Source organism: Lemur catta, chromosome 21 (assembly GCF_020740605.2).
Source record: "Lemur catta isolate mLemCat1 chromosome 21, mLemCat1.pri, whole genome shotgun sequence".
Lineage (NCBI taxonomy): Eukaryota > Metazoa > Chordata > Mammalia > Primates > Lemuridae > Lemur > Lemur catta.
In genome coordinates this window covers 32733027-32754442 of record NC_059148.1, presented here as the reverse complement: position 1 = coordinate 32754442, position 21416 = coordinate 32733027, and the positions used below count along the sequence as shown (strand labels likewise).

The 21416-nt window shown below is 60.9% G+C and overlaps 1 protein-coding gene across 1 annotated transcript; it reads right to left on the bottom strand.

The window, feature by feature from the left end:
* Positions 1 to 546: 546 nt before the first annotated feature.
* On the bottom strand, positions 547 to 20928 carry C21H3orf20 (chromosome 21 C3orf20 homolog). Its single transcript, XM_045534130.1, is given in 17 exon segments — positions 547 to 725; positions 1457 to 1597; positions 2000 to 2142; positions 2250 to 2357; positions 3176 to 3310; positions 3312 to 3459; positions 5167 to 5452; positions 5950 to 6073; positions 6792 to 6923; positions 8576 to 8696; positions 9271 to 9423; positions 10671 to 10910; positions 11031 to 11166; positions 13755 to 13874; positions 15012 to 15146; positions 15770 to 16432; positions 20102 to 20928. Coding segments are annotated over 16 exon segments (2697 nt in total). The 5' UTR covers positions 16245 to 16432; positions 20102 to 20928; the 3' UTR covers positions 547 to 625.
* Between the last annotated feature and the right edge of the window lie 488 nt (positions 20929 to 21416).

Genomic DNA, 21416 nt, shown 5'->3' with positions numbered 1-21416 from the left:
TCTCGGGGCCCCTGGTGCCGCTGAGCATCCTTCAGGGCTGTGGGCTCGGGGACGGGGGTGTCCCCGATCCGCCAAGGGGCACCGAGCCGGGCTCGGACTTGCTGGGTGTGGCCCGTGTCCCTGTCCCTCCCGGCCACTCCACGCTGCTGTCCTCTGGCTCCTGCCTCCCTCCCCGTCTCCCCTGTCCCCTCTCCCACCCGTCCTGCCACCTCTCTCTCTCTGTCCCCGTCTCCCCTGTCCCCTCTCCCACCCGTCCTGCCGCCTCTCTCTCTCTGTCCCCGTCTCCCCTGCTTTTCCACCTCGGGCACAGTTCGCTCCTGCCTGAGACTTCCCCAGGGGTGACGGTCCCCGAGTGGGGTCCCTTGGGGTGCGGTGACGGTTGTGTCCCTGGGACTGGCGGGGTGCTGGGCCGACTTAACCGGCCCCAGACCAGCTCCGGGAGGAGGAAACCAAGTCTCCAAGTACTCGGGCCGGGAAGGGGCTGTCGGGGACGCCGGGCCTGTCCCCCCGCGGGACCCCCGGGCCTCCCCACACGCCGGAGGCAGCTCAGCTCGTTTATTGGGAGACGGGGGGGCCGGGCCGGGCGGGGAGGGGCAGCGTCCAGCCTGGGGCCACCGGGGAGGCGTCACTTTCTGACAGGCACTTTCTTCGAGCTGGGGAACTTGCCGTTGCCCCTCTGGGCTTTGCTGGGAGGAAGTGGGGGCTCCTCTTCGGGCTCCGCGACCCTAAGTGTCGGGACAGAGAAACAGACGCTGCGGAGAGGAGGCCGGGGTGGGCGTGGGGGCCCCGTACTGCAACCCGAGGGTCCCGGCGGCACCTGTGACCTGTCTTTTTTTTTTTGAGACAGAGTGTCGCTCTGTCGCCCGGGCTAGAGAGCCGTGGCGTCAGCCTCGCTCACAGCAACCTCAAACTCCCGGGCTCCAGCGATCCTCCTGCCTCAGCCTCCCGAGTCGCTGGGACGACAGGCACGCGCCACCACGCCCGGCTCATTTTTTCTGTATATATGTTTAGCTGTCCAGCTAAGTTCTTTCTATTTTTAGTAGAGACGGGGTCTCGCTACATTGCCCAGGTTGGCCTCAAACTCCTGACCTCGAGCGATCCTCCCACCTCGGCCTCCCAGCGTGCCAGGGTGACAGGTGTGAGCCCCCACTGTGCCGGGCCGAGAACTTGCATCTTGAACACACGATTTATTTCCGGAACCGCCCGCGGTTAGCGGAGTTTTGTCGCGTGAGGCGCGTCCCCGCAGGGAGAAACCCGCACGGGCGGGTCCGGGCCGGGGGCGGGGGCGGGTTTTGCTGCAAAGGCCTCAGTCGCCGCCGCCCCCCGGCCCCCCGTGGCCCCGCTGGACACTGAGTTGAGGACACCGGCCGGGCGTCGGGGTGGGGGGAGAGGTAGGTGACTTTCCTGGGGACGCTGGCCCCGAGGTGGCCGTCATGGGCTGGGGGGGACCACCTACCTCTTCTCGGCCTCCAGAGGGGACTCCTCCTCCACCCTGTCCCCCAGGATCAGCGAGGAGAAGCTCCCCTGGGTCTCTTCCGACAGGGTGGCCGCCTTGGCCCTGCCCGAGTCGTCCAGGCCGGGCTCCGAGCTGGGCACGCTGCGGGGACAGGGGGACGGGGGGAGGGCAGAGGTCAGCGGGGCCGGGCCCCGCGGGGGCTCCAGCCCCGTCCTGGGGTCCCCGCCCTGCTGGGGGGTAAGTGTCTCGTGCGCCCCGCGCCTGGGCCTTCTAGAACGTGCTCAGGTTCCCTCAGCGCGGCCTTCGGGAACCTCGCGGAGCCCGGGCTCCTCCCCGGCTGGGATTGGGGCTGGCCGGGGCCCCGCCACCACACTGTCCCAAACAGAGTGACGACACGCTCACCCCCCACGGCCACCTGCAGAGCCCCCCTGCCACCTCCGTCCCCCTCTGGGGTCCCCTCCCCAGGCCGTCCCCTCCGGCCCTTCTCCTCCTCCCCCTCCCCCCCCAGCCCCGGCCCCGCCCCGCCTGTCCCCGTCGTGTCACCTGAACTTGTAGTCGTGGGGCAGGAAGCAGCCCATCCCGCAGTCCCGCCGGGCCCGGGAGATCTGCTCGAGCAGGTTCCGCCTGCTGTAGCCGTAGCCGTTGAGGACGCAGCCCCCGAAAAGCAGCTTCCCCCCCGCGAACATCTGGGGACAGACGGGGGGACGGGGGTGGGGACACAGGCTGGGCAGTGCGGCCCTGGGCAGGCGTCGCCGCGGCGGGAGACGGGGACAGGGGACAGGCCGTGGCTCACCAGAATCATGCCCGGCACCACCGAGAACTTCTTCACCATCAGCGGCGGGGTCGCCTGCAGGGGCCCGTGCAGGTCGTAGAGCAGCAAGCGGTAGGGGTCGTGCCGGCACTGCCAGGACGGGCCGTGACAGCGCGTCACCCGTGTCTGGGGGTGCGGCACTCTCAGCCAGGGCCACCCGAGTCCCGGACCCCCCCGGCTCTGCCTCCCCGACTCCTGCTCCGGGCCCCTCCACTCCCGTGACTGTCCCCTGCCCTGTTGAGACCCCCGACGGCCACTGTGCAGGTGGCTGTCCCTGCATGTGACATTTCTTCCTATTTTTAGTAGAGACGGGGTCTCGCTCTGTTGCCCAGGCTGGTCTCGAACTCCTGACCTCGAGCGATCCTCCCGCCTCGGCCTCCCAGAGTGCTGGGGTGACAGGCGTGAGCCACCGCACCCGGCTGGCTTGGGGACATCATTAGGGGACAATGAACAGCTCCACGCGGGCAGAGATCCCGTCTCTCCTCCCGCAGGAACTCAACAAACGCTGCCCGGATTTCACTAAACCGCACGTCGACTCCGGAGAACCAACGTGGCTTTGACAAGAGGGACCAGGGACGAGGCCCGAGGCTGGCTCTGTGCCCCCCTGGGGACCGGGGTGACATCTGCTCAGAGGGGGGGCCCGACGCTGACCCCCCGGCCCTGGCTGGTCCCCGAGTGCATCACGGTGGCTTCTGGCAGTCACTCTGCAAACATTTCCCCGGCCCCGTCTGTGCCCTAGACAACAGGGAATGCTGCAGACTGCAGGGAAGGTTCCAGAAGGACAGGACAGCCTGGCTTTGTGGCAAGGGTCTGCAGGGGCCGCCACCGCGGCGTGGGGACGGACACTTGCCCTGGGCCAGGAGATGAGCGGGGACGGAGCAGGGTGTGTCCCCCCCAGTGTCACCTACCTGCATGCAGGGCGAGGCCCGTCCCTGCTGCCGCTGGCCGTACAGCGTGTCCAGCAGCCACTGCAGCTCCGCGCTGTCCCCGGGGCTGCGGCTGGACACGATGCCGAACACAAGCACCTGGCCGGGGTCGCGGGGGTGCCGACAGGAAGGGCTCGAGCTCCGCGTCCGAGACCAGGGGTGGCCTCGCCAGGCACCTGCACCCGGCCCGCGCGTCCTCCCTCCGCAGCAGCCTCCGCAGCAGCAGCGGGCAGTCGGCCGGCGAGGCCGGCCCGCGGCCGGGCACCCTGCGAGGGACAGCGCCGTGGGCAGGTCCCCCGGGCCCCCCCAGGCACGGGGCGACAAAGGCCCCAGCGCACGGTGTCACCTGTGAGCGTCCGCTAAGGGCTGTGCGCGTCCCTCCTCCCAGCCTCGGCTCCCCAGCTGCGAGCCGGGGATCCTGCCACGGGCACCTGAGTCACGTCGTGTCCCCCGGTCTCTGCACCTGAGTCACGTCGTGTCCCCGTCTCTGCACCCGAGTCACGTCGTGTCCTCCCGTCTCTGCACCTGAGTCACGTCGTGTCCCCTGGTCTCTGCACCCGAGTCACGTCGTGTCCCCCCGTCTCTGCACCTGAGTCACGTCGTGTCCCCGTCTCTGCACCCGAGTCACGTCCTGTCCCCCGTCTCTGCACCCGAGTCACGTCGTGTCCCCCGGTCTCTGCACCTGAGTCACGTCGTGTCCCCCCGTCTCTGCACCTGAGTCACATCGTGTCCCCGTCTCTGCACCTGAGTCACGTCCTGTCCCCCGTGTCTGCACCTGAGTCACATCGTGTCCCCCGGTCTCTGCACCCGAGTCACGTCGTGTCCCCCGGTCTCTGCACCCGAGTCACGTCCTGTCCCCCCGGTCTCTGCACCCGAGTCACGTCCTGTCCCCCGTCTCTGCACCTGAGTCACATCGTGTCCCCGTCTCTGCACCTGAGTCACGTCCTGTCCCCCGTGTCTGCACCTGAGTCACATCGTGTCCCCCGGTCTCTGCACCCGAGTCACGTCGTGTCCCCCGGTCTCTGCACCCGAGTCACGTCCTGTCTCCCCGTCTCTGCACCCGAGTCACGTCGTGTCCCCCCGTCTCTGCACCCGAGTCACGTCGTGTCCCCCCGTCTCTGCACCCGAGTCACGTCCTGTCCCCCCGTCTCTGCACCCGAGTCACGTCGTGTCCCCCCGGTCTCTGCACCCGAGTCACGTCGTGTCCCCCCGGTCTCTGCACCCGAGTCACGTCGTGTCCCCCCGGTCTCTGCACCCGAGTCACGTCGTGTCCCCCGGTCTCTGCACCCGAGTCACGTCGTGTCCCCGTCTCTGCACCCGAGTCACGTCGTGTCCCCCGGTCTCTGCACCCGAGTCACGTCCTGTCCCCCCGTCTCTGCACCCGAGTCACGTCCTGTCCCCCCGTCTCTGCACCCGAGTCACGTCGTGTCCCCCCGTCTCTGCACCCGAGTCACGTCGTGTCCCCCGTGTCTGCACCCGAGTCACGTCGTGTCCCCCGTGTCTGCACCCGAGTCACGTCGTGTCCCCCGGTCTCTGCACCCGAGTCACGTCGTGTCCCCCCGGTCTCTGCACCCGAGTCACGTCGTGTCCCCCCGGTCTCTGCACCCGAGTCACGTCGTGTCCCCCCGGTCTCTGCACCCGAGTCACGTCGTGTCCCCCCGGTCTCTGCACCTGAGTCACGTCGTGTCCCCCCAGTCTCTGCACCCGAGTCACGTCGTGTCCCCCCGTCTCTGCACCCGAGTCACGTCGTGTCCCCCGGTCTCGGCACCTGAGTCACGTCGTGTCCCCCCAGTCTCTGCACCTGAGTCACGTCGTGTCCCCCGGTCTCTGCACCTGAGTCACGTCGTGTCCCCCAGTCTCTGCACCTGAGTCACGTCGTGTCCCCACCCTCAGGATTTGAGTCCCAGGAGGACGGGGCCCTATGTGTCCCCCGGGGCCCTATCGTGTGTCCCCCGCAGACCATGGCCCCCGACACCGCGCGGGACTCGGGGGCCCGGGCCAACCTGGGTGTCGCCGAGGCTCTGGCGGCGTGCGACCGGACCATCCTCTTCCGCACGGGGCTCACGGGGGCCGAGCCCGGCTCCTCCTTCCCGGACTCGCCCAGGGAGGACTCGGGCTGGGCCGACTGGGACCCCACGGGCGTGTCCCCGGGACACAGGTTCAGCTTGGACACCCGCTCGACGTAGCCTCCCGGCCTCCCCTTCGGCCGGCCGGACTCGCCTTCTTCCTTCACTACGGGGTATTCGATGGTGAACAGGCCTGCAGGCGGGGGGACACACGACGTCACCCCCCAGGGCCGGAAGCCCCAGAGCCCCCCCTGCGCGGCTGACCCCGTTTCCACCCTTCGCTCTCGCTCGGTCTCCGGCCGCCTGGTGCAGTCACGGAAGACTTCCCGGAGGAGGCGGCATTCGAACTAAGGCTCTGGGGGCCCGCCAGGGACAGCCCGATGGGGTCACTGCTCTCTCGTCTCCTACGGAGATTTCTCCATGACCCACGGCGAGAGGAGAAGCAGGTGGCGGGTGGGGACGGGGACAGATACAGACAGGTGACAAGAAGCCGGGAAAGTGAGAGAATCATGGGGACGCGTCGGGGACCTGCAGGGAGACAGAGCTGCGAGGGGCCCAGGTCACTGCTCCCAGCCGGGCGGCCGGGGCCCGAGCCCAGGGACCCCGTGACAATGGGGACATGTCCCCGCCCTGCCCTCCTGCCTGGGGGTCCCGACTAGAAGCCACCAGACGGGCCTCCACCCGGCTCACCTGCCGCCAGCAGGACGGAATTCATGAACTGCGTCACCGTCCGCTGAAACCGCTTCTTGATCTCAGCCAGCGCCCGGCTCATCTTGGCAACCTTGTCGTCTACAGGGGGGACCCCACGGTTGGGCTGCAGAGAGGCAGACGGGGGTGGGGGCGGGGTGGCTGTCACCTGTCCCCCGGGGGGCGTCACGATGGCTCGGAGCAGGGGCCGGTCCCTCCACGTGGCACGCGCCTCTCTCCCTTCCCGGGCCCGGAACATTCCGACACGCCTGGCTGTCCTCAGCCAACGGCACCTGCTCTCTGTCCCTTCCTGTCCCTTCTGCCCTGCGTCCTGGTCACTTTTCACTCCCTTGAGCCCCGAACTCAGCTCCTTGAGGACAAAAATCCGCGCTTTTTTTTTTTTATCTCCCGCCTAACGCAGAGCATTTACGCTGGGCCCCCGGACAGCAGACATGAGCGCCAAAGCTGGCATTTCTACTGGAATGGGGACACTCAAGCTGGTAGAATGACAGCCCGGGGATGTCTGTGGCCACCTTGTCACCAAGCAGATAGAAACTCGCTGGGAAAAGAGCCAACACAGAGCCAAGAAACAAAAAGATCGAACGGAATCATTTGAGCGCCTGGATTCAGCCATTCCTGAAGCTGCCCGTTGACAGACTTCTCAGCCTGCCGAGCCAGGTCCACACCGGATTCTGTCACTTCACCCTGAACATTCTCACAGAGAAGGTGACACTCAGGGTGGGAGGTGAGTGATGGCCGAGAAGAAAGCCCCAGAGACGGGAGGCGGAAACCAGCATTAAGGTGCCCGGGCGCACGGGCATGGTGCCTGGGCCACCCGGCCTTACCCGCTTATCGTGCGCCATTCCGTGGGGACAGCTGGTGGCCGACACAGTGAGTGTGACGGTCTCGTTCATGGAGGTGAAGGTGACTACGATGGAGTCCTGGCCCAGCACCTTCAGCTTCATGTGCTCGTTCACCTGCGGACGGAGAAAGCGTCACTCACAGGACCCCTGCTTCGAGCTGCCCCTTCCTGCAAGACCCCACCAGGGAGCGCGAAACCCCTCCCGGGCTGGGGCCGACGATGCCTAAGAGCTTTCGGGCTCTGTTTTTTCTTGAGACAGAGTCTCACTCTGTCACCCGGGCTAGAGTGAGTGCCGTGGCCTCAGCCTCGCTCACAGCAGCCTCAGACTCCTGGCCTCAAGCGATCCTCCTGCCTCGGCCTCCCGAGTAGCTGGGACTACAGGCATGCGCCACCATGCCCGGCTAATTTTTTCCATATATATTTTTAGCTGTCCGGCTAATTTCTTTCTATTTTTAGTAGAGACGGGGTCTCACTCTTGCTCAGGCTGGTCTCGAACTCCCGACCTCGAGCGATCCTCCCGCCTCGGCCTCCCAGAGTGCTGGGGTGACAGGCGTGAGCCACCGCGCCCGGCCTGGGTAGACTTTTGAGTTTCTTGAGTTTTGTTCATCTTTCTACCCCCCATCAGGGCTTCTCAACTGGGGGGCGATTTTGCATCTAATGGGGTCCCGCTAAACATTCGACAGTGCGTGGTTGTACGAAAGACGTTTCCACACGCAAACGTCAGCAGTGCCAGCGACGAGACACTCTGCCCCAAAGTGACAAGCGCACTTAATTGCTTTATTAATGAATTAAATTGACTCAGTATTATTATCTAATAAATCTTTGATGACTGTCAAACAGCCACGTGAATGAAAAAGAGCTCGTGTCTGTCTACCTTGGATTCTTCGATTTTTTTTTTTATTTCCTAGACAGTAAAGTTATAAAAATACCAGCCTGAGCAGGAGCGAGAGCCCGTCTCTACTAAAAAAATACAAAACAATCAGCTGGACAACTAAAAATATATATAGACACAAAAAATAGGCCGGGCGCGGTGGCTCACGCCTGTCACCCCAGCACTCTGGGAGGCCGAGGCGGGAGGATCGCTCAAGGGCAGGAGTTGGGGATCAGCTTCAGCAAGAGCGAGACCCCGTTTCTACTAAAAAAAAAATAGACAGAAATTAGCTGGACGACTAAAAATATATATATCGAAAAATGAGCCGGGCGTGGTGGCGCGTGCCTGTCGTCCCAGCCACTCGGGAGGCTGAGGCAGGAGGATCGCTGGAGCCCAGGAGTCTGAGGTTGCTGTGAGCGAGGCTGACGCCACGGCACTCTAGCCCGGGTGACAGAGCGAGAGACTCTGTCTCAAAAAAAAACCAAAAAAAGTTATAAAAACAAACCAGAATGGCTAAGTTTTTATTATCGCCACATCGAGGCGTTAAAAACAAAGCTAGCAACTGCTGTAACTGCGGCATTGTACAATAAAGACAATTTTAACAATAAAAATATATATTGATCACACAAATTAAATAGGAAGGACGCTGCCAGGAGAAGGCAGCGCGGCAGCTAAGGTTTGCTGCAGGCTGGTGCAAACGTCCCTTGAGCCGCGCCCGGGCCACCAGGCACCAGTGTGGGAAACTCTGCACGAGTTTACGGGCTCCGGGAGCCGGGGGCTCTTGTCCCACAGGCCACCTCTCGGTTCTCAACGCCGGGCAGCCCATGGGAGGCTGGCGAAGGCCCTCCCGGGGCCCGGGGGGCTCCCTGCCACCCACCTCTGCCGCCCGCCCCTACCTTGTACTCCAGCGACAGCAGAGTCTCCGTCTTGGAGGCCCAGCTCCACTTGTGGACCACGTAGCCCTTGTGGTCATTGGCCGTCCCGCCTTCCTCGTCCCAGAGCAAGACGTACGGGCAGCTGGAAGGGACACGCCAGTGAGTATCTGCCACCAGGACCCCGCACGAGGTCCCCAAAGTCGCTACGGGGTATGTACAGGCAGGAAGGTCTGCGAGATTCTGTCCCCGGCAGGAGGAACGGTGGGGTCCCATAGGCTGCCTCGATTTCCCCTTCTGCTATGGTTTGAGTCTCGCTCTGTCACGGCTAGAGTGCCGTGGCGTCAGCCTCGCTCACAGCAGCCTCAGACTCCTGGGCTCAAGCGATCCTCCTGCCTCAGCCTCCCAAGTAGCTGGGACTACAGGCGTGCGCCACCACGCCCGGCTCATTTATTTTTATAGATATATTTTAGTTGTCCAGCTAATTTCTTTCTATTTTTAGTAGAGACGGGGTCTCGCTCTTGCTCAGGCTGGTCTCGAACTCCCGACCTTGAGCGATCCTCCCGCCTCGGCCTCCCAGAGTGCTGGGATGACAGGCGTGAGCCCCCGCGCCCGGCTGAGGTTCTTTCTTGAACCAGGAACCCCCGGTCCCCACCTCAGTCCCTCCCGTCACCCCTAGAGACGCTTCCCTGACACGGGCCCCCCCCCGACCCCCTTACTGGGTCTGCACGTTGTAGTGGATGCATCCCTGGCCTTCGGCGTTGAACAGGGCCAGGAAGGAGAAGCTGGGGGTGTCGTTGAAGAGGCAGGTGATGGTCTTCCCTCGGCAGCACGTGGGGATTTGGCACATGGCGATGTTTCCGGAAGGGTAGCTGGGCGGGAATGGTCAAGCAGAACTAACGGGACATCCTCCACGGTTCCATTCTTGGATGTCCCGCGGAAGCAAGTCCACACGTTCTAAGGTAGTTGTGACCTTCCCCGCACTTTGCATAACTAACAATTAACGGCTGATGGAACCCAGCCATGGGGAATTCATTTTATTTTATTTATTTATTTTTTTTGAGACAGAGTCTGGCTCTGTCGCCTGTGCTAGAGCGCCGTGGCGTCAGCCTCGCTCACAGCAGCCTCAGCCTCCTGGGCTCGAGCGATCCTCCTGCCTCGGCCTCCCGAGTCGCTGGCACGACAGGCATGCGCCCCCACGCCCGGCCCAGAGAATTTTCTTACGTGTAGAAAATCCCAAAGAATCCACACAAAAAAGCCCAGAGCGAACAAATGAATTCCGCAGTTACCAACTCACAAACATCAATTGTCCCCCAAGAATAGGAGATGGTTTTTCATTTATTTCGGTCTGATTTAATTTAAATCGCCAATATTTTCCAGTTGGCAGTCTGTCAGTCTTATAACTCCTCGCTTATTTATTCCTAAGTATTTTAATATTTTTCATGCTGTTGCAAATGGCAGTATCTCCTTTCGCTCTTTGTTCTTTTGTTGCTGTTCACACAGTGCTTCAGACTGGTGCTAGTGTTTGTAGGAGATTTAAACTTAAAATTCTCAGAACAGTACGGCACTAGCATAAGGACAGACATACATAGATCAATACGTCTGTAGGTTATTAAATCTGTATGTCTATAGATTCGATTAGAATTGAGAGTCCCAAAATAAACCCACGCATCTATAGGCGATTGATTTTTAATAGGGATGCCGGCCGGGCGCGGTGGCTCACGCCTGTCACCCCAGCACTCGGGGAGGCCGAGGCGGGAGGATCGCTCGAGGTCAGGAGTTCGAGACCAGCCTGAGCAAGAGCGAGACCCCGTCTCTACTAAAAATAGCAAGAAATGAGCTGGAAAACTGAAAATATACATAGAAAAAAATGAGCCGGGCGTGGTGGCGCATGCCTGTAGTCCCAGCTACTCGGGAGGCTGAGGCAGGAGGATCGCTTGAGCCCAGGAGGTTGAGGCTGCTGTGAGCGAGGCTGGCGCCACGGCACTCTAGCCCGGGCGACAGAGCCAGACTCTGTCTCAAAAAAAACCAAAAAAAAAATACGGAGATTCGTTTCGAGCCCTGGACTTCTCGGGGGGCCCCGGGCGGCGGGGGAGACGGGGACCCCGCGAAAGGATACTAGACGAAGGAGGAGCCGTCGTGGAAGCCGTAGTGCAGCTTCATGGCCTTCCTGACCGGCTTCCAGTCCTGCGAGCGGTGGCCCGCGTGCAGCTGCAGCGAGGACGGCAGGCGGTGGGCCGGCCCGGGGGGGTCCCCCCTGGGGTTCAGCGTCAGCTGGGGGGGGATCTTGGCCCGGTAGTTGTGCAGGATCATGGGGCAAGAGACGTTCTTCACCCTCCACGTGGCCCGTTCGGCTTCTCTGCGGGGAAGGACAGGGGGACTCGCGGTCGTCCGGCCGCTGGGGTTTCTGGGGACCCTCCCCGGTGCCCGGGACACCCCTCCCCGTCCCTGTCCCCTGTCCCCACCCCGGGGGGCTCACATGTGCCGACACATCTCCTGCAGCTTCTCCCGGGCCTCCGGGCAGGGGTCGCCGACCTCGAAGCCGTCCAGGAAGGCCTCAGCTCCCCGCTGGGTGGGGGGTGGCGTGGTGACATCGTCCATGGCCTTCGATTTGCCTGGGGTCGGGGGGGACACAGGGTTACTGGGGGGCGGTTTCCGGGGACGCCGTGTCCCCCTGGGGCTGGGGGTGGGGTGGGGGAGAGCAGAGAACGGCGACCCCCGTGGATCGGAATGACCGAGGGGGACCGGCGACACTCCCCAGGGACAAGACTCGAGTGCCCGCCCTTCACGCTCGAGTGTGTCCCTTTCGGACGCTCCTGACTGAAGACACCAAGTTCAACTTCATCCCGATCGGCTGGAAAACGTCTCCAACGTCAGCCAGTCTTGGGCCCCCCGCAGGGAGCCGTGTGTCCCCAGGGAGAGTGACCGTGACAATCCGTGCTCACAGTCCTTAATTTCGTGGCTGTCCTCCGTGGCGAGCGGCAGGATTTGAGGACGAGGTGTCAGGAGGGGACCCTGCCCGGCTGGGGTTCCGGAGGCATCTGCTTGGTGACACGTGGCCGGTCCCACACGGCTGGGGCCTGAGCGTTGGACTCCAGGACAAACCCGGCTTTGGGCGGGTGACATTTCTCAGGTTCCAGCCGAAGCCCCGAGAGGGTCACAGGGGACACTCCTTCGTCTCCGCCGGCCGAGCCTGGGGGTTTCCGATCGGCGCTTGGGCCCCATCTCGGGCACCTGCCACCCTGCATGGTTCCCGGTCCCTTCCCACACTGCCCCGGCCGCCAGGGACAGAGACCCGAGGCCCACGGTGGCTCGAGCATCCTCGCCCGGGCTGTCTTGGTGCCTGGAGGGAGTCGGCCTCTTGCTCAGACGGGGGACGGCTCTGCCCAGATGTCTCTCTGTCCCCTTCCTGGAATGTCACACGCCTTCCAGAAAGAGCTGCTGTCCCAGCTGGGGTCGGGCCAGCCCTGTGGAGCCATCTGCCCCGAGTCTCCTGTCCCCAGATGGCCGGCTGGCGAGGCGTGAGGGCCCGTGGGCACGGGACAGACCACCGGGAGCCTCCAAACCCCAAATGACATGGTCCCCTACATTGTCCCGCCTGGAAAGCCGTTGAGGCTGAAAGTAGGTATCGCTCATAGTGGCATCGGGGACGACAGACAGTCGCTGAGACGTTTCCGGGCAAGCCGGGACCCCTTTGTCTACAAGCTGGAGGGCAAAGTGAACCCCGTGCTAGCAGGCACGTGCGGGGCCGATTCCTAAACAGCATCAAGAAACTATGACAGGCCGGGCGCGGGGGCTCATGCCTGTCACCCCAGCACTCTGGGAGGCCGAGGCGGGAGGATTGCTCGAGGTCAGGAGTTCGAGACCAGCCTGAGCAAGAGCCAGACCCCGTCTCTACTAAAAATAGAAAGAAATTAGCTGGACAACTAAAAACATATAGAAAAAATGAGCCGGGCGTGGTGGCACATGCCTGTAGTCCCAGCTACTCGGGAGGCTGAGGCAGGAGGACCGCTGCAGCCCAGGAGGCTGAGGCTGCTGTGAGCGAGCCTGACAGCAGCCCGGGCGACAGAGTGAGACTCTGTCTCAAAAAAAAAAAAAAAAAAACAAAGAAAAAAAGAAAAGAAATCGCCCTCGGGCTCACCAGGAAGAGAAAGTCTGGAAATCACCGGAGGTTTTTGAGGATCGTTTCTTCTCCCTGGAAGACGTGGGGTCGGCTCAGGACGGCGCGTCAAGCTGTGCATTTTGTCGCCTTCAAGGAAGGCGCGTTCTGTCCCAGGACCCCGTGTCCCCGGCCCCGACGGGGACCCACAACCAGCCAGCGCTCGGTCAACGCTCGTTCCCTAACCGAGAAGACGCACGATCGGCTTGAGAGGGCGAAGGACGGAACAGAAGGAATAATCACAGCGGTCACGACACGGGTCTGGGGACACCACTGACAGCCACCGTGGTGGCCCCGCTTTGCCGGCGAGGAGGGGAGGCTGCAGGGAGGCAGGTCTCGCAGCCAACCAGGGCAGGGGGACGGGGACAAATCCAAGCCTTAGCTCCGGTGTCCTGGGGGGATCAGGTCTGCCCTCCTGCCACTCCTTTGGGAACAGGACCCCCTCGTCCCTCCTGCTGTCACAGCCGGCCCGGTGGGGCTCACTGTGGTCCCAGCCCGTCTCTTCTTCCAGATTCTTCTTGCATAGCTGTTGTTACGCTGTTGACTCTCGTCTGTCACCTGTTCCTTCCTGGAAGCCTCCCCGGCATGTGTGTCCCCTTCAGCAGGACAAGACTGTCCCGCTCGTCTTTCGTTCTGGCTCACACCGACCGGCCCCATGAGAGACACGCAGCTGAGACCCCCAAACACGTCCGTCGGAGCTGAGCCGTCTCCAAGCGGAGGGCGGAGGACGCGGGTTCGGTGGGGGTGTCACTTGTCCCAGGTGACAGACGGCCACGCCGCCAGGCAAAGCAGCTGCACGTGCAAAGGCTGAGACTGTGCCCCGGAGCGACCGGTCTGGACAACTTCCACGCAAGGGAACCCGCGTCCGCAGCCACGGGCTGTCCGGCCAGGGTGGCCGAGCCTCTGTCCACGGACAAACCCAGATGGTGCCACCCCGGCGACCCGCACGGGCTGGAAGCAAACGGCCCGTCCTCTCCCACACTCTCCCCCTTCGCTGTGACCGCCAGCAAGAGCTCACGGAGTCCCGCGGGGACCCGCTTCTACCTGCTTTCTTCTTGCCGTCCTTTCCCGTGGACAGGGAGAAGCTGAGACAGGCCGTGGACGCCTCGTACATGAGCTGGTAAGGCGAGTTCACGCCCACGACCGAGATGTCCAGCGCGGACTCTGGGGAGGAAGGGAGAGAGCGATTTTCCCTTCAGTTTTTTTTGTTTGTTTTTTTTTTTTGAGACAGAGTCTCGCTCTGTCGCCCGGGCTAGAGTGTCGTGGCGTCAGCCTCGCTCACAGCAGCCTCAGACTCCTGGGCTCCAGCGATCCTCCTGCCTCGGCCTCCCGAGTACCTGGGATGACAGGAGTAGCTGGGACTGTAGGAATAGCTGGGACTACAGGAGTAGCTGGGACCGTAGGAGTAGCTGGGACTACAGGAGTAGCTGGGACTGTAGGAGTAGCTGGGACTACAGGAGTAGCTGGGACCGTAGGAGTAGCTGGGACTACAGGAGTAGCTGGGACTGTAGGAATAGCTGGGACTACAGGAGTAGCTGGGACTAGAGTAGCTGGGACTGTAGGAGTAGCTGGGACTACAGGAGTAGCTGGGACCGTAGGAGTAGCTGGGACCACAGGAGTAGCTGGGACTGTAGGAGTAGCTGGGACCACAGGAGTAGCTGGGACTACAGGAGTAGCTGGGACCGTAGGAGTAGCTGGGACTACAGGAGTAGCTGGGACTTCAGGAGTAGCTGGGACTGTAGGAGTAGCTGGGACCACAGGAGTAGCTGGGATGATAGGAGTAGCTGGGATGACAGGAGTAGCTGGGACCGCAGGAGTAGCTGGGACTGCAGGAGTAGCTGGGACTGTAGGAGTAGCTGGGACCGCAGGAGTAGCTGGGACCACAGGAGTAGCTGGGACTATAGGAGTACCTGGGACCGCAGGAGTAGCTGGGACTGTAGGAGTAGCTGGGACCGTAGGAGTAGCTGGGACCACAGGAGTAGCTGGGACCACAGGAGTAGCTGGGATTGGAGAAGTAGCTGGGACCACAGGAGTAGCTGGGACTACAGGCACGCGCCACCACGCCCGGCTCATTTTTTCTGTATCTTTCTAGTTGTCCGTCTAATTTCTTTCTATTTTTAGTAGAGTCGGGGTCTCGCTCTTGCTCAGCCTGGCCTCGAACTCCTGACCTCGAGCGATCCTCCCGCCTCGGCCTCCCCGAGTGCTGGGGTGACAGGCGTGAGCCCCCGTGCCCGGCCTCCCTTGCAGTCCTGTTGCTATTGTTTGCAGGTGTCCCCCAAGGGCCGGAGCCCGGGCACCCACCTTTGCCCGTGTGTGCGCCGTAGCTGTTCCTCCCGGCGGTCCCCATGAGGCAGTTCAGGGCCATCTCCTTGGCGCGGAGGTGCAGCAGCTGGCTGGCCTCCACGAAGCGCCGCGTGATGTCCAGGGGGTTGGCGCCTGGCAAAGCAACGGTGGAAAAGCCACGCGTTTTCCTCCGGGCACGCGGCGGACGCTTCCGGAAAAAGACATCTGTCCACGGCCCGGGAATTGAGGGTAGAGGGAAAATCTTATTCCTCGGATGTGCAGGGATGAGGGGTCCTCACGAAACGGTCTCGAACTCTCAAGACGCCTCAGGTGACACTGTGCCGCTGTCCCCTTTCCCTGTCTCTCTTCCCTGCCACCCGCGACAATGCAGCACTCACAGGGCTCTGTCACCGATGCCGCTTCCTGTCCTCACCTTGGAACCCGGGTGACACGTTCACCTTGGAGGGACCCCGGTTCCTCTGTCCCCCTGCCCCCTGGCTCTGCTCTGCCGGGCTGCGTCTGGCTCCGCCTCCCGCCTCCCGCCTGGCTGTCCCCATGTGCAAATGCCACGTCACCCGCCGCTGGGTGGCATCTCTGTCCTCCTCTGCCGCATCACTCACTCCCCGAAACTCCACCCTTCGCTGCCCCTGAGCTCACGATGTCCCCAGCGCCGACCTCCCACGCTGGACCCTGCAAAGCTCCGGGGAGGAAAATGCCAGAAGGCGGAGGAGGGTGTGGGGACGAGCCGCGGGAGGACGCGGGGACGCCAGCCTTACCCGACAGGGACTCCAGCATGGCCTTCATCTTCAGGCCCAGCAGCTCGGTGAGCAGGTGGACGGACCGTTGCTGGAACCGCTGCAGGGTCTCCTGGGCGCGGTACGCCTGGTGGCCCTGGCTCGGGGACGGGCTGGCGAACTTGGTGGCCGGCATCGGTAGCAGGGATGCCGACGGTGGCGGGGGTGGCAGGGGCGGCTTCCTCTGGGCCGGGACCTCGGTCGGGGGCACCTCCACGGGCCCGGCGGGCAGCGAGCCGAAGGTGACCTCCAGGCCCAGGATGCTGGACGCGGTGGGGACCGCGGGATCGGCGATGAGCTCCTCCCAGCTGAACTCGAAGACGTTCCGGATCCCCTTCGGGATGGGGACCCCCGCGTTGCGACACAGGACGAGCAGCTTGGAGATGTCGGCCAGCAGCTTGGGGGCCGACGCCGTGTACTGCAGGTACAGCTCCCGGTTACTCGTGACGTGGCTCATGTCGCGGGCGCATGCCTGCTGCTAGGTGACACTGTCCATCTCTGGGGGGACGGGGACCTCCGGCTGCGAGCGGGCAGGGCCACCCCGCCACGTGACCGAGCACGGACGTTCCCGCTAGGCTGAGGCTTTGCAGACAGACGGAACGGGACTGCAGAAATGTCCCTTCTAGGTCATCGGGCCACGACTGCCTATGCAGGGCGGAAAAAGAAGGACTTGGGGCCGGGCGCGGCGGCTCACGCCTGTCACCCCGGCACTCTGGGAGGCCGAGGCGGGAGGATCGCTCGAGGTCAGGAGTTCAAGACCAGCCTGGGCAAGAGCGAGACCCCGTGTCTACTAAAAATAGAAAGAAATTAGCCGGACAACTAAAAAATATATATAGAAAAAATGAGCCGGGCGTGGTGGCGCATGCCTGTCGTCCCAGCTACTCGGGAGGCTGAGGCAGGAGGATCGCTGGAGCCCAGGAGGCTGAGGTTGCTGTGAGCGAGGCTGACGCCACGGCACTCTAGCCCGGGCGACACAGCAAGACTCTGTCTCAAAAAATAATAATAATAAAACAAAAGAATATAAGATGACACGGACCGTTAACACGTATCACAATTTCAGAGGCGTTAAAATGCGGAAAATCTGTACCTTAAGATAATAAATGCTTTCCCGCTTTAACACTACCCGTTATGTTTACTCCAACGTCTTTCTAAATTGTGTTCGATTCTTACCTTCTCAACTGACACCAAAAAACCAGACCACCGGTCGAAGAGCTCGGGAGCAAAATCAACAATTTAACAGGCACAGAAACGGCTAGAAAAATCTGCCAAAGGACGTCCAGCGTTTTGTCACCGGATCTGCAAGTTTCGTTTGGCGCATCCAGATGGACCCCGTCGTGTCACTCTTCGGGAATAATATCATCCACCGAAGATACAGGTATAAAAAACGTGTAAAAGCACTGCTGGATCTTAAACTGCACAGAAATGATGGTGTTTTTTAACTCCCGAGGCCCATCGGGAGCATAGAAGAATCTAGAACACGCAGCAAAGGTCGATCGCAAGGGGACTGAGAGCGGCGGGAATGTCTTCTCCTTTGGTGGCCTTTGCCAGCATCGCCACCGCGGATTCCCTCTGCTGTCCGGCTCCAATGGCCCCAGGCAGCACACGTGCCAGGCACGCCGGCTGGGCCATCGGGGCGGGGGACAGGCTGCGGGGCGGGGCCTGGTGACAATCTTGTCAGTTACTGCAGGCGTCCAACTGTCTCTCCGGCCACCTTCCGTCCCGATGGCCGCTCCCACCGCCGCGGCGTGGCTTTTCAAACCTCATCCCCTGAGCGCCCCGGGAGTCTGGCATGCCAGGACAGTTGTCCAGGTTGCGCACTTTCAGTGTTTTTACAAGGCAGGGCCACAGCCGTGCCCGCCCCGTCATTTCTGCTCTGCTGATGACAAATCGGAGGTCGTGGTGGGGACTCGGCCGTCTTCAGCATCCCGGCGGGGAGGGCTTTGCCTCTACCCAACCGCCAGTAACCAAATCTCCAAGGAACAAGAGCCCCATAGAGCAAGCCCTGCTGATGTCCCGCCTGGCTGCACACAAGTGGCTTCCTCTCTCTACCTGTTGACCCCCTGGCGTCTCCGTCCCCCGGCTTTGCAGACCGGGAAACAGAGACTCATTTCTGAAATCCTACGTCTACACAACAAAGACCCCACTCAGCATCCCCGCCCACCCCAGATGTGGGCCACCAGCCACAGGGACTCGACCGGACCCGCCCAGGGGACAGATTTTTTTTTTGTTTTCAAAGTCAGGGCTAAAACGAAGATGACACTCCCTTGAAATGTTAACTGGTTCGGGGACACTTTCCCCCCGCAGCCCCACGCGTTCCTTTCTTTCTAGATTAATTCAGAAGGTTTATCTTACAACCAGATAAAAACTGATTTTTACAACAGCTTTATTGAGATACAATTCACGCGCCGCACAACGTACCCTTTGCAAAGCGCACGGTGGTTTTTGGTATATTCGCAGGGGTGCGACAGACATCGCCACCTAGTTTTAGAACGTTTTTTCATCACCCTAAAAAGAAACCCAGCCCCGGTCACTCCCCGGATTTCATGTTACCCTCCCCGGCGACCCTAAATTTACTTTCTATCTCTGTGGATCGGCCGGTTCTAGACATTTCGTATACAAGAAATCACACGCTAGTTTTTGTACTTGGCACGATGTCTTTGGGAATCATCCGTGGTATATAGCATGTGCTAGTACTTAGTTCCTTTGTACGGAATAATAATAATAATAATAATAATAATGATAATAATATCTCGCTGGGTGGATACGTCAAACTTGTTGATCCACCCATGAGCTGATGGGCATTTCTGCTCTTTCCATGTTTTGTCTTCTATGAACAGCGCCGCGATGAACATCCACACCCGAGTTTCTGCAGGGACGTAGTCTCATTCTTAGGTGTGGGCCGAGGGGTGGCGTTGGCCGGGTCACGTGGCAGCTCAATGGTTAACTTTTCTTTTTTGAGACAGAGTCTGGCTCTGTCGCCCGGGCTAGAGTGCCGTGGCGTCAGCCTCGCTCACAGCAGCCTCAACCTCCTGGGCTCAAGCGATCCTCCTGCCTCGGCCTCCCGAGTAGCTGGGACTACAGGCATGCGCCACCACGCCCGGCTCATTTTTCTATATATATTTTTAGTTGTCCAGATCATTTCTTTCTATTTTTAGTAGAGACAGGGGTCTTGCTCTTGCTCAGGCTGGTGTTGAACTCCTGACCTCGAGCGATCCTCCCTCCTCGGCCTCCCAGCGTGCTGGGGTGACAGGCGTGAGCCCCCGCGCCCGGCCTCGCCGGCCGTTTTCTACATTCTCCGGGGAAAAATTGATTCAGATCTCAAAGGTGTTTTCAAAGGAGATGTCACTTTGAAGAGAACGATTCGTGATGTTTAAAAGAAATATGACTTTTAATAAAATGCTCAACATCTAACAGGCGGAACACTGAGAAAAGTGACTTGTATGATAAGGGGAACACTACGTAAAAGCATGTAAAGGCCAAGGGAACCCAAGGAGGAAGGCCTGAAGGGCTGGGCGCGGGGGCTCACGCCTGTCATCCCGGCACTCTGGGAGGCCGAGGCGGGAGGATCGCTCGAGGTCAGGAGTTCGAGACCAGCCTGAGCAAGAGCGAGACCCCGTCTCTACTAAAAAAAAAAATAGAAAGAAATTAGCTGGACAACTAAAAATATACATAGAAAAAATGAGCCGGGCGTGGTGGCGCATGCCTGTAGTCCCAGCTACTCGGGAGGCCGAGGCAGGAGGATCGCTTGAGCCCAGGAGGCTGAGGCTGCTGTGAGCGAGGCTGATGCCACGGCACTCTAGCCCGGGCGACAGAGCCAGACTCTGCCTCAAAAAAAAAAAAAAAAGGAAACAAAGGAGAGAAAGCAGCTGTTTGCATTGAGGGTGGACAAGTAGTGACATTTCTGATACTTCTGTCACGGGACACACGCACAGCTCCTACGCACGGATATACAAACGCAGCCTGGGATTTTATAACGCCACACTGGTACCAGAATGTCAGTACCAGGCCGGGGTCACGGGCTGTCCCTAAGACACCTTGCTTTACGTGAGCGTTGTGAATTGCCGGTTTCCCCAGACGATGACCCGCAGCAATGACACCGTCCCTGGCCCCCGATGCCCAAGACACACACACACACCCCACTAAGACAGACGTCCACAGGCGACCAAAGCAAACACCTCCAGCCAGCCACCTGGGGTAGCAGGAACGTGTTCCCTCACCGCTTTCAGGGGCACGGAAAATTCTTTCCGACTGTCACCGCTCACCTCAGGCCCGGGCTTTTTGGCATAAACTGCCGGGCACACGGGCTTAGCTCACCTGGCCGGCTTCAGACCATGACGGCCACTCTGTACGTCGCGTTCACTGCAAAGACCCGGTCCCCACCCCCACTGTGAGTTCTAAATTCCGCTGTCCGCCTGGATGTCACAACCAGAGCCCGGGTGACAGCATTCTGCAGGCCGCGCCCTGGCTTTGCCGGGGACACGAGGTCACCCCACACGTCTTTGCCGCCCGCACAGCTAAACACGCAGCGGGAATCTCACGCGTGTGGCTCCCACCGTTCTCCCTGCGGGGGTTTCGCAGCCAACAGGACGATTTATGGAGCCGACGCAAACCGACCGTGTCAAAACTCGCAAAGGCCCCGGGGGGAGAGAGATGACAAGGGAAGCAGAGAATTCAAACCCGTTTCTGATCTAAAACGCTTTTGCTCGGCTCTGCAGAGGCACGGACGAGGTGTGGCCCCGTTTTTCTGCAGGAAGGTCTTTTGCCCCTACTTGCTCCTAAGCCACAGAACACGTTGCGTGTTTAACGCAGCCCGGGAGGAATTTCTTTGCCAATCCTTCCGTTACTCACGGGAGCACGATGTGGGGTCTGACCATAAAACACGTCCAGGCAGGTCATTAGAGCCACACCGCCCAGCACGGTGGCATTAGACGCACGCTGTCTCTGACTATCCGCAGGCGGCTGGCACGCCTCAATTCCATTTTAATTTCAATTTAAACCCTGACACTGCATTCAGTTCTTGCAAACCTTTTAAACACGCGTAAGTATGTTCGGAACAACCTGGATAGGAATCTACCTTTTTTTATTTTTGTTTGAGGCAGAGTCTCGCTCTGTCGCCCAGGCTAGAGTGCCGTGGCGTCAGCCTCGCTCACAGCAGCCTCAGACTCCTGGGCTCAAGCGATCCTCCTGCCTCAGCCTCCCGAGTAGCTGGGACGACAGGCATGCGCCACCACGCCCGGCTCATTTTTCTATATATGTTTTTAGCTGTCCAGCTAATTTCTTTCTATTTTTAGTAGAGATGGGGTCTCGCTCTTGCTCAGGCTGGTCTCGAACTCCTGACCTCGAGCGATCCTCCCGCCTCGGCCTCCCAGAGTACCAAGATGCATTTGCCAGATTAGGTTGAGTGAGTAACTCCGCCCTTGCTGTGGAGTTTAGAGGTTGTAAGAATTTGGGATTTCTGTCTACGACGGCTCGGTACTTGGGCACAGCCCCGAGTCTGATGCAAGTCAGGCCCCCGAGGGTGAGGAGGGAGCAGAACGTGCTGAAAAAGCTCTGACTATGAATAACAGCTAAAGAGCATCAATCTCACAGCCTGAGGAAGAGCAAGACCCCGTCTCTACTAAAAATAGAA